This window comes from Rutidosis leptorrhynchoides, chromosome 5 (genome assembly GCF_046630445.1).
Source record: "Rutidosis leptorrhynchoides isolate AG116_Rl617_1_P2 chromosome 5, CSIRO_AGI_Rlap_v1, whole genome shotgun sequence".
NCBI lineage: Eukaryota > Viridiplantae > Streptophyta > Magnoliopsida > Asterales > Asteraceae > Rutidosis > Rutidosis leptorrhynchoides.
In genome coordinates, this window is record NC_092337.1 from 344,556,212 (window position 1) to 344,570,051 (window position 13,840).

General features: G+C 32.9%; 1 protein-coding gene across 1 annotated transcript; it reads right to left on the reverse strand.

Moving 5' to 3' along the window:
* Positions 1-9,207: 9,207 nt before the first annotated feature.
* On the reverse strand, positions 9,208-10,057 carry LOC139849624 (uncharacterized). The gene is made up of 3 exons (XM_071839259.1): positions 9,811-10,057; positions 9,490-9,623; positions 9,208-9,447 (listed from the first exon to the last, which is right to left on the reverse strand). The coding sequence occupies exons 1-3, from the start codon at positions 10,055-10,057 to the stop codon at positions 9,208-9,210; spliced, it is 621 nt and encodes a 206-aa protein (XP_071695360.1).
* Between the last annotated feature and the right edge of the window lie 3,783 nt (positions 10,058-13,840).

Genomic DNA, 13,840 nt, shown 5'->3' on the forward strand with positions numbered 1-13,840 from the left:
TATAGTTTAAGTCCCCAATTAGTTGGAATATTTGACTTCGGATATAAGGATAATTTGACGAGGACACTCGCACTTTATATTTATGACTGATGGACTGTTATGGACAAAAACCAGACGGACATATTGAATAATCCAGGACAAAGGACAATTAACCCATGGTAATAAATTAAAATCAACACGTCAAACATCATGATTACGAAAGTTTAAATAAGCATAATTCCTTTATTTCATATTTAATTGCACTTTTAATTATCGCACTTTTATTTACTGTCATTTTATTTAAATGCACTTTTAATTATCGTACTTTTTAATTATCGCAATTTTACTTATCGTCATTTTATTTATCGCATTTTTATTTATCGCAATTTCATTATCGTTATTTACTTTACGCTTAAAATTAAGTTATATTTATTTTTAATATTTTACATTAGGTTTTAACTGCGACTTAAGTTTTAAAATTGACAAACCGGTCATTAAAAGGTAAAAACCCCTTTTTATAATAATAATACTACTTTTATATATATATATATATATATATATATATATATATATATATATATATATATATATATATATATATATTTATATTTTTACAAATATAGTTTTTAAAAATATAGCGTTAAACTTGGCTAAGATCCCTGTGGAACGAACCGGACTTACTAAAAACTACATTACTGTACGATTAGGTACACTTCCTATAAGTGTTGTAGCAAGGTTTAGGTATATCCACTCTATAAATAAATAAATAACTTGTGTAAAATAGTATCGTATTTAATAGTATTTTGTAGTAAAAATATAACTATTTTGTATACACCTCGCATAACATCACATACCCTAAAGAACTAGTCTTCTCCCTCCATTATGAATTTTTGTGTTTTTAGGTTTTACGAGATGAAGAATTCCTTTGATCTGAACCATGGTCTACTATTACACGCTATGATTACTAAACGTAATAATAACACTTTCCCGAGTGAACTGGTATCATTCATAAGAGGCAAAATGGGCGAAGTAAGGAAAGAACTCAGGAAGAATCATAATAAGATACATTTTGGTAAAGGAAAATCAAAATCCGTAACAAAAAGAAGAGCACGACACCTTGAAATATGTCATAAATGCGGAAAATGGTCACATGAAGGGAAATGTTCGAACAATCAAACACATTCCAATACCGAGTTCGTTACTTTATGCAGAGAAGGACCGTTCATATGTTTAGAAGAAAAGTTATTGAAAAATTGAGGTTACGCTTATGTAGCTATGGAAAACCAAATCGAACGACTCTCCTATGAATCGACTAAAGCAGGTCTCTGAGAATTTTATCTAATAGGTAAGTATGTACAGTTTTTATTTTTATTTTATTTATTGCTTTTAACCTTTTCATAATAAACGCTGAATCGTTCGCTATAAAGTATTAAATTGATATTCAATAAAATTAGGTATAATAAACCGAAATTATTGATATCAGACAAAATTTTAATTCATCACTGCGAAATTTACCGTTTATTCATAAGGTATAAATATCTTTAATCAATCAATTCAAAATATTTCAGAAATTTGTTAGGAGTAAAACTAGGTAATATAGCCGAAATTACTTTACCCAAAAGAGGGACGTATATTTTTGTTAATAATTGATTGATTAAAGTGGGATAAAAGACCAAAAAGATATTTATTTTTACCTTGTTTTTTAAATTAATATATAACTATATTATTTTAAATATAAGTTTTGTAAAAGTAATGTATATATTAATAATATTTATATGAAATTTTATGCATTTTAAATTTAAGTTTGGTGTGAATTTAAAAACAAAAATGTACTTTATTTCATTAAGTTAAAAAAATTGATTTCTAAAATTCGTCGTGAGTTGAAGACTAGGAAGTTGAACCGAAATTTCTTTACCCGAGGGCGGGACGAGAAATTTTGTTATCATTATTTTTAATTTTATTGATTTAAAATATGCCAAAAATATTTAAAAAAACCCAAAAAAAATTCTTTGTTTTTAAAACAATCGCTTTAAAATGACAAATTTTAAAATTTTATCGAGGGATGAACTAGGTAAACGTACCGAAATGACCTCATTCTAAATATCAAGGAAAACAAAATTTTAAATTAATCACTTATTTATTTTATAAGTTAAAGATTTATATAAAAAAAACACACACACACCGGAGTCGCGGAACTTTGTGTGTACCCCCAACCGCAGTCGCGGAGTTTAAAAAATCCAGACCAGTTTAACTGGTCGACAGACCAGTCCCAAACACACCCACTCTCAATATTTCTGCGAAAAAACACACAAAACACTCTCAAAAACGCGATTTTTCACCGTTAATCATCAAATCTTCACTAAAATCATGATGAGAAGAATCCTACCAAGAAGTTTTTCAAGAAGATCAGTAATTTCTACACACGAACACTCTTTAATTCGGATTTAAAGTGTTCTTGAGCATATTTTAACCTAATTTGATTTTGATGAATTCTAGCCTAATTGTGCTTAAATTGTTTGTGTATTATGCTTGTACAACCTAGATTGATGCTATTTAACATGATTAAAAGCATTAAAATTCAAATTTTTAACAATCTAGGGTTTGTGTTCTTGAGCAAAATTGGGGCTTTTTAATATAAACGGGTTATGACCGAATTTTGTTGTTAGTTCATGCTTAATTAAGTAGTGTAACATGTTTAGGTTGCTAATTGATCCAAACTTTGATCCTAAACATGATTTTTGAGCATCAAAGTGGACTTTTTAAGTCAAAAATGCATGAACGAGGTTATTTTGATATGAATGCCATTTGAAACTTGTTTAGTAGCTAATAATGATTATTTTGACATGTTATTTGAGTTGAATGCTTATGAACATTGTATACATTTTCATATATACTTATTTGTAAAAGTTTAGAATTGTTAATTTTATGAAATTGTGTATAAGTTTAATATTGTTTAAACATGTCATTATGATTGTTTTGATTTATGATTTTGCTAACACTAATGCATATTTGGATGCACAAAAATTGTGTTTAATGTGTTTTGCAGACTGAAAGGGGTGAATCTTCATCTGCTTTCCAGGCTCATAATGCTCCTCCTGAGAATGCAAACGAACAGGAGATTAACGACCAATACAGACAAAATCTACCGCATCAATTCATTTCATATTTAAATATACAAGAGGTAGATTTACACCCTAATTTAAGATTTGACATACGTTGGATAGATTATCCAAAATATCAGAGGAACTTACACATTCTTCAGTCAAAGGATGGGGAAGTACCCAGGGTGATAGATTGGGAACCGTTAGAAACAGTGGGATTAGCCGAACGAATCAGGAAATTACTTTACCAAAGTTATGGTAATTCTACTTTTAGTGATTGGGAACGTTTATTCACTATACGTAGGCCTGTATATAGGGAATGGTGTGTGGAATTATTAAGTACTGTTGAAATAAATGATCAGGTAGCTAACTTAACCGATCAAAGTTTTATTAGATTTTTGTTAGGAGGTGTGATGCGCCATATGTCTCTATTAGATATGGCTCGGGCCTTGTGTATATATACGCCTGAGAAATTAGTATCTAATGATTGTCAAAGGTTGATAATTAATGGTAGAAGGGTTGATGAAAATTTTGATATGAATGGAATATGGAGTAGAATGACTAGCCATAACCGATTTTGTGGGGGATCTTACTCTTATACTGATATTAATAGAGCTGAGCTAAGAGTGATCCATAGGTTTTTAGCAAACTCGATTACACAACGAGGTAGGAATAAAGAAAAGGTAAATGAAAATGATCTATTTTACCTCATGTGTATTCGAGACCCACAGAGCGTTGTGAACATACCTTATTGTGTGGGTTATTACTTATCGGTAATGGTAAGGGGTATGCGAAATAATAGTATAATAGGAGGTGGAATTTTCATTACTTTAATTGCTGAATATGTCAATGTGGATAGAAGTCAGGGGGATTATTAGTTGCAGTACCAGAACCCCGTGATAGAATTGATTTACGCGTGTATCATGGTGCAAAGGTTTTAAAGAAATGACATAACGCTGCAGTACCATATGATGGCACACATCCACAGGTAGAACGAGATCAGGAGAAAGGTACCAGATGACAGATATACAAAGAATAATGGCCCAAAATGATTACCATCGGGCTATGCAACAAGAGTTTCAGGCTTGGCAATATCATCAAGAATATATCAAAGCCTATTTAACCTCCCAAGGTAGGAACTACATTCCTACTGAACCGGCCTATTTTCCTCCATGGACCGACGATACACGACCACCTTTTCCTACATACGACCCATTCCAAGCGTATCAAAACATATACTACGAAGCTTGGAACCCCTTCTGGTACAATCAGAATAAACCCTAATTTTCATAGTCTTATTTATTTTATTATTTGTAATGTTACTACTTTTAATATTTATTTTGGTATTGTAATGGTTTTTATAGTTTTCTAACGTTTTAATTATTAGATTTTATAAGTTTTTGAACGTGGGATGATATACCCAACTTCAAAATATATATATATATATATATATATATATATATATATATATATATATATATATATATATATATATATATATATATATATATATATATATATATACGTTTGTAGTTTATCTTATGTACAAAACAGGGTAAAACAGCACACTTTCAAAGACTGGCATTAAGTTCAGCAAAAGCTATTAATGTTGACGACAAGACAAAAAACAAATGTGATATAACAACTGCAGGAATGAACAAATGATGTGCACCATTTATCATTCAAACAAAGAACAATATATTTGGAAACTTTGGTAAATCTTAATCATCTTTTTATGCTAATCACTCTCAATAATTTAAATTGTTACTGATTTCTTACAAATGAGGGCACTGCAAGATCTTAAGTGTGGGAGGGATTAAATTCTTTCGGGTTTTAAACATTTGACTTATACACTTGGTTTAATAGCCACCGTTAAAAAATACTAGTAAAGCAGTAGTTGTATTAGAATCTAGTGCTCTCTGATAATAAAGAACAGCACTAGTCATATATACTGACTACCCACTTCTAGTAAAATTTTTAAAAAATTTTAACTAAATGAACTCAAAATCATGTTTATACATATTTATGAACGATAAAACTAGGTGTTAACACCGAAATTATTGTTACCTCGAAAAGGACATAAATTGAGAAACAACCCAAAATGCTTGAATTCATTTAAAATGGAATAGAATAGAATAAAAAGGCAAAGAAAGAGAAATAAAAGCCAAATGTGGAAAAAATTTACCAAGTTATGTAAAACATATATCACATATTTTTGTACAAATAATTGAAGATACTTTTGTTTTGGACGATATTAATCAGTTTTACCCAGTTTATTGTAATATAAATGGAATTTAAAAGGAAGTAAAGTCTTCCGAGAAAAAGAAACGCGCTTCTTGATTTCGGTTAGGAAGTTGTCGTCCAGACCAGTTGTAGAGTCTACGAAAAACCTTGAAAAGTTTTCTCGAAAATCGGCTGAAAATCCACGGACCTCAGCATCAAAGAGGGTCGCCAAGTGGTCAGATTTATCCTAACCATGAGAGGATCTGTCTCGTACAATGGGGAGGCACCGTGCAAATTAGCTTATAAGACTAATGAATTAGACCCCCAGAAAGGATAATCTCCTTAAAAGATTAAAAATCAGCATTTAAGCCTGATATTACTCAATCCTTAAGATTGACTTTAAAGATTGAGAATTATAAACTCATGAAATTCGATGATATCTAAACTCGAGTTTGAACGAGAAAATATTTTGATCAAAATTACAAACCGATTTGTTTTCTGAAAACCTATTTTCAATGCGTTCATTACCATTGAACATAAAATTCTAAGAATTCACTTGAATTCATTAGGTCACCTGAACCAAATCGGGTGTCAACCGTAAGAACAGTGGTTGCATAGCATGGTCGAAGACAGGACCTTGTGCTAGACCAAAAAATTATAGGGTGATCTTTACTATTGCTCCTACAAAGGATAGTAATTGCATCAGACACGTTGTGGACCATAATCAAAAGCATGTCATTAGACATTGCCTTAACAGTTGCTTGTACGCTTTCCTTTACAACCGGACGGTAGTTTACCGAAAGGTAATATACAGAGCAAGTATACTGGACGTGTTGCTTTCCTAATACAAGGTTAGAAAGTGGGTGATACAAAACCCTAAGTTTTGAACTAAAATTTTAAAATCTGAAACCCACAAAACCCACAAAAACATTTTGCAAACACCGGTGAAGGGTTATTCCGGAAAACTTATCTAGGGTAAAAGCTAGATTGAATTTTCAAAAGATCAAATATTTTCATAAAGATTCAATTTCCTTAAAGGATCTAAATTTTAATAGTCATGTGGGACTGTAAACCACATCGGTACTATCATTGTTCATACCGCTGTATCTAAATCACTGATGTACAAAGTGTGAAGAATAAAGAAGTGATTCAAGTATGTTTTTATTTCAAGTTCTATATTGCTTGAGGACAAGCAACGCTCAAGTGTGGGAATATTTGATAATGCTAAAAACAAACATATATTTCATAGCATTATCCTTTCAGAAAGACAAGCTTTTAGTTCCAATTGTTCTATTTCCAAGTAATATTCGTTTAAATAATAAAAGGTGAAGACAAAAAACAGATTCGACGATTTGAAGATGCAAATGACCAAACAGCTAAAAAGTACAAGTTACAGTCCAAGTGGTTCAAATTATTGATGAGAAACGTCTAAATATTGACAAGAGTACAAGCCGAAAAACGCAAAGTACAAGATATTAAATTATACGAAAAGGCGTTCGAAAATCCGGAACCGAGATATGAACCAACTATCAACGTGCGATTTAACGGAGCTAAAATTACAAATCAACTATGCACATAAATATAATATAATATATAATTAATTATGTAAATTATATATATATTATATTTATATATTAAATAAATAAACGTCGGCAAGCTAGGAGCCAAAATCTGTGTGAGCTGGAATCCAAGGCTCCACAGTCGCGGAGCTGTGAGGAACAAAATTGCCGCAGTTGCGGAGCACACCAGGACCCGAATCCCCCTATAAAAGGCCATGCAATTCGACGAGTAATTTACACCTTCATCAATCATCAATCTCACTCTCTGTCTATATATTTATATTTATACTTATATTTATATTTTATAATTATAATTTTAATATTAAGTTAATAATAATAAGGTTATTGTAAGGAATGTTTTAAGGTTTTGTAAGTCGAAACTCTGTCCGTGTAACACTACGCGATTAATACTCATTGTAAGTTATGTTCAACCTTTTTAAATTAATGTCTCGTAGCTAAGTTATTATTATGCTTATTTAAGCTGAAGTAATCGTGATGTTGGACTAAATATTAAGACTGAGTTATTGGGCTTTGGACCATAATTGGGGTTTGAACAAAAGACTGACACTTGTGGAAATTAGACTATGGGCTATTAATGGGCTTTATATTAACTAAATGATATCTCGTTAATTTAATATAGAGATTTTATATATAACCACATACGCTTGACTGGGTACGGTGGGCGGGATATTTATAAATACTAATAATTATTCATTTGACCGGGCACGGGGATGGATTAATAGTCAATGGACTCATTAAAATATGGGTGAATTACATTCAAGGGTAATTGGTGTAATTGTTAACAAAGTATTAAAACCTTGGATTACACGCAGTCGATAACCTAGTGTATTCATTAAACAAAGTATTAAGACCTTGTTACAATTTGAATCCCCAATTAGTTGGAATATTTGACTTCGTGTATAAGGTTAATTTGGCTAAGACTCCCACACTTTATAATTATGACCGATGGACTATTATGTACAAAACCAGATGGACATATCGAATAATCCAGGACAAAGGACAATTAACCCTTGGTAATAAATTAAAATCAACACGTCAAACATCATGATTACGGAAGTTTAAAAAAGCATAATTCCTTTATTTTATATCTCATCGCACTTTTATTTATCGTAATTTTATTTATCGTACTTTAAATTATTGCACTTTTAATTATCGTACTTTTATTTTATTGCATTTTTATTTACTTTACGCTTTAAATTAAGTTCATATTTTGCATTAGGACTTAAAATCGACAAACCGGTCATTAAACAGTAAAAACCCCCTTTTATAATAATAATAATACTACTTATATATACATATTTATATACAAATATAGTTGTTAAAAATATAGCGTTAAACTCAGCCAGCTCCCTGTGGAACGAACCGGACTTACTAAAAACTACACTACTCTACGATTAGGTACACTGCCTATAAGTGTTGTAGCAAAGTTTAGGTATATCCATTCAATAAATAAATAAATAACTTGTGTAAATTGTATCGTATTTAATAGTTTTTCGTTGCAAAAATAATAGTATTTCGTACGCCACCTCGCATACATCAACAATAAACATGACAGATAGTCGAACTAATATCAATTCCTTTCACGGAGAGGTTCCAACGATTAGGAAGAGTATCCAATCGAAAACGTCACAAAAAGATATTGACCTTTCTTGGGAGAAACTTAAACCAAACGGTACTCGTGGATGACAAAGGAGGAAGTCTGCGATCAATGTAGTCTCTGGAGGATTTAATAGTATACAAAGCATCAGATGCTAGCGTATAAGTACAGATCCTCACGATCCGACAACCAAAAATCTTTGATCACCTCACAAAGGTCGTTTAATTGAATTCAATTGTGACTGCCTATATCCTCTCGAGATCAAGTCCAAATCCAATTCCCATTCGACCATTTATTAGCGATGACATCTTTTTTATTAACATCCAAGTGAAATAAACGATTGAACCGCGATGAAAAACAAGAATCTCCACACCATAAATCATGTCAAAAACTCACCTTTGTACCTAACCTCCATACGAATAATATTACCAGGTAAAAGTGATTCTTCAAGGGATTTTTTGCAACATGAAACTATAGCAGACCTGGGGCTGTTGTTGTGACCCAAAGTACCCTCAAACACGTTCCCATGTAAAGCTTTAATGATCGATACCCAAAAATCGCGTGTATGTGTTAGGTACCTCCATCTCCACTTGTGAATAATTGCAAGGTTAAAAGCTTTGAGGCTGCCCACATTTAAACCTCCAACATCAAGAGGTGCTAAAATCGAATCCCATTTTGTCCATGCCATTTTCTTAACTTGATTATTACCGCCCCAAAAAAATCTTGCTCAGATAGCTTCAAGGCGTTTTATAATCGTTTCCGGACATTTAAACATGGAGAAATAGTAAATACCGATACTACCCATAACGGATTTAATAAGTGTTAGTCTGCCAACCGATGAGATTAGGCTAGCTTTCCAAGACGATAATCTTGCTTGAAATTTATCAACTAAGGACTCCCAAATTGAAACATGTTTCATATTAGCACCGATTGGTATTCCGAGATAATTAGTAGGAAACCTTCCAACCTAACACCCAACATCACAAGAAAAAGATAAGACTTCATCTACATTCACCCCTATACCGAAAACATTTGATTTAGCCAAGTTAATCCGTAAACCCGAAACCAAGTAAAAAATCTCCAAAATACGAATAATGTGCCTTAACTCTTGCCTATTCCAATCTGAAAAAATGATAACATCATCTGCGTACATAAAATGCGAGAGGTTAATGTCAGTTCCCACATTTATGCCACGAATGAAACGCCTTTCCAACGCACGATTAAAGGCAAGGTGTAATCCTTCCATAAGGATAATAAACAGAAACGGACTAAGGGGATCACCCTGACGGAGCCCTCGTTTAATAGGAAATTCACGTGTCGGACTACAAACAGCCCAAAATCCATCCGCACCATTTAGAACCGAACCCAAGAGAAGATAACATAAAACAGAGATAGTCCCAGTTAACAGAATCATAAGCTTTCTCGAAATCAACCTTGAACAATAGCATCTTACAGTTATTCTTTTTATACCAAGACATGATCTCGTTGAGTATCAACGGGCCATCAAGAATCTGCCTACCATAAATGAAAGCAGATTGAACGGGACTTATAATCTTGTCAATGACATGTACTAACATGTTCGTAAGTATTTTCGTGAAAATTTTGTAGAAAAAACCCACCAAGGAAATAGGACGAAAATCAGTAGTAAGGACCGGATTCTTTACCTTTGGAATTAACGAGAAAAAAGCAGAATTCGAGCCATGTGGTAATGTGCCGGTCATGAAAAATCTCTTCACGTCCCTACAAATAACATTTTGAAAAAGGTCCTAGAATTGCTTAATGAATTGAAACGCAAAACCATCGGGTCCAGGCGCATTGGAGCTACCACAATCCCAAACTGCCCGTTTGATTTCCGAGTCATCAACGTCTCTCTCGAAGTGACATCCTTCTACATCGGATAGAATGTAGTGAGGATCTATATGATCGAAAACAGCCCCAGAACCAGCATCATCAAATTTAACTTTATAATATTCGTAAAATTCATTCTTGATTGCTAGAGGATCTACTTCCCAAGTACCTTCCACCATCAAACCTTGGATTAATTGTTTGCCACGTTTATGTTTTAACGAACAATGGAAAATCTTTGTGTTCTCGTCACCCTCTACATCCCACTTGATTCTCGACTTTTGTAACATATCAAGACCCACCAATTTCTTTAAACCATCCTTTTCACTAAAAAGATTATTGCGCAGGTTAACCATGTCGCGGTCTGCATTTCCCCTATCAATTAAAATATCTAAGTCAACAATCTTCTCCCTCAATTCTTTAAGATGACTGGATTCAATTGACCTTGCATTATGTATCCAATCTTTTAATTTAGATTTCAGCAAACGGAACTTAGTAACAATATTAGCATCTTGATCAACCACTAATGAAGCCCAAGCATCTCGGAGAGTAGCATCAAAATCACTACGCAAAAACCAAGAGGCGAAAACTTTAAAATACGTTGGCCCGAAGTCTACCTTGCCTTGAAACAATAAAATAGGAGAGTGATCTGAGTGTCCACGCGGGAACACAACACCGTTTAGATCAACTACATCATTAAAAACATCGTTAGTAATAAAGAACCGGTCCAACTTACTAAACTTGTTTCCCGCTTTATGCCGCCATGTAAATTGTAAGCCTCCAAGTGGAAAATCATAAAGAAAGTTTGAATCGATGAAATCATTGAAGGCCCGAGTTTCTATGGGACAAAATTCAGTACCACATCTATCCCCTTCGTTTCTCACAGCGTTCCAATCTCCAAACAAAATGTACATGCCTAAGTTAACGTTCATGAACAACGAAAGTTTCTGCCATAGAATAGCTTTATCGGATACAGACTTTGGCGCATATACGTTAACCATAAACACCACCATGTCTTCTCGAACCCAACATCCCTTAACAATCACGTAATTTTCATCGCACCAAATATCACTTTTACAAAAAAACAAGAGGGTCCCATAAAGAGATAATTCCTCCGGAGAATCCCCTAGACATCGTAACAGCAAAATCAAAATTGTGGTTACCACATAATGAACGGAGACGAGACATCTTAAGTCGAGTCATCTTTGACTCTTGTAATCCGAGGAATTGGACATTGTTATTGACACATAACTCCCTTATCCATTGATCGTTTTGAAATCTACTTGGACCCACAACTATTGAGAGACAAAATCTTCATCTAAAACTATTGAATTCGCCATCTCGATCCAGCAATTTGTGACACCCTTTAATGTTGTATCCGAGCAACTCACCAATCCCAAATATATCGTCCACCGAATAGGGTTCATTTGATACGCATTCTTGATTAATAAGCCTCCGGGAAGTATGACAATTAACTGAGCCCCCGGAGATAGTCTTTGCAATTCGCTCTTCATACTCAAAAGTGTAACCAGGAGGATAAGGTCTGCTTGATTCTTCTTTCGTATCCACCTTTGCATTATCGACGCTTTGAGAACAACTAGCCACATCAGGATGACTATGAGGACCCTTGTTCGCCACATAATTATCGTCTAAATTTACCCCCTCAATTTCTTTAAGATGGTCCGTATTACTTCAATTACCAACAACCGATTCAAAATCACTGTCAACATTTTCATCACTTTCCATATCGGGTTCTTCACAATTTGTAGATTCAATGGTTGAATCAATGTCGAATGTCCATGTACCAACTTCATGAGCAGAAACAACAACGTCAGCACCTTTGATGTAACAAGGGGTAGAGATATATAGTTGTTGAGTAATATGGATTGATCTGTATTTCAGTAAATTTTCGAGCTAAAATTTTGTAACTCTGTTCAATTCGGCAACAAAAAGTTACAAAAAATATTCCTCCACAAATTAGCACATGCTAAAGAGTCGTGACACCACATGCAAGGATAATTATAAAGGTACAAAACATAAATAATAATTTGTCCCCAATATAGAAACAATTATATCAATTTTCTTTCAACTTTTTTTTTTATTTCTTCCCTAGTCTTATTATAGATTTTAATTTTATAATTATATTGTTTCATTGTTTATAAAAAAAACTATTGGTTACTGATTATGGTTAAATAAACTGTAAATGTAGTGGACCAATGAGAATCAACAAAAAGAATAATTCTAAAAGTCGGAAATTTGAATGTGTTCTTTACAAGTTAATGGTTTGCAAGTCACTACAGACTATCTTTGCCATCTTTTGGTACCTACTCTCTGGACATTGTTCTTTATATTTTTTTATTATTTTATTTGGATAGAAAGATTTGTTTTTAGTAGTGCTGGTTTTAACAAATTTTTTTTTTTTTTTTTTTGAAAGATGACAGTTTTATAGATAAAAAAATACTCCGTATGAGTTTAAGAAATAAGCTCGACCTTTATAAACACAACCTCAAATAAATTACCCTAAATCATAAGTCGAAATGGACCAAAATCTTTTAAGTTTTACGGGTTGCAGTGGCGGAACTTGAGATTTCTAATCAAGAGGTAAAAACTATGGAGTAAAAAACTCGGGGCGGCTACCGGTTAGATTAGAACTCGATAAAAGAAATATTAATCTTAACTCGGTACGTTGTCCGGTATGTGATGATGCCTTAAAATCGGTCGATCTTATTTTAATTGAGTGCAACTTGGCGAAAGAAGTATGGAAACATGTTCGAGTGTGGTGGAACTTTCCGATCTCGAATCTGAATTTGGATATAAACTCTATTTCCAAACAAGAGAATGGTAACGGATGGACGCTAGACTGGAACACGGTTTGGCAAGCAGTCAGATGTATTAGAGGATATCTAATTTGGAAGAATAGAAATAACAAAGTATTCAAAAATGTGTCGAAAACTAGTGTCGACATCTTCAACGAGATTTAAATTAGAAGTTATGAATGAATTTCGAAAAGGGCGAAAAAGCTTCTGGTGGCTTGGCATATATGGCTTCTTAACCCATCTTTTTACGGCAACACAAGCAACACGAGAACTGGAATCGGTTAAATAAATAGGACATTGTTTGTTTTATCACGTCGTGTTTTGTTTCTAGTTGTTGGTCCAGTTTTGTGGTAAAGTTGTGTGATTTGGCATGGTAAGTCACAAAACCATGCTTTTTGTACATTCCATATAGTAATATATATATATATATATATATATATATATATATATATATATATATATATATATATATATATATATATATATATATATATATATATATATATATATATATATTTTGCTTTTCCAACAAAATATACTCCATCCGTCTCACTATAAGTATACACTTACATTTTGCACAAAGTCTTAGGAAATTCCACTAACTTCATTTTCTATCGATCAAAAATCTTTTCTCTCCAAAATAATCTTTTCTAATTGGTTGAAACATGTAACACCCCGTTTTCCCCGTACATGACTTAT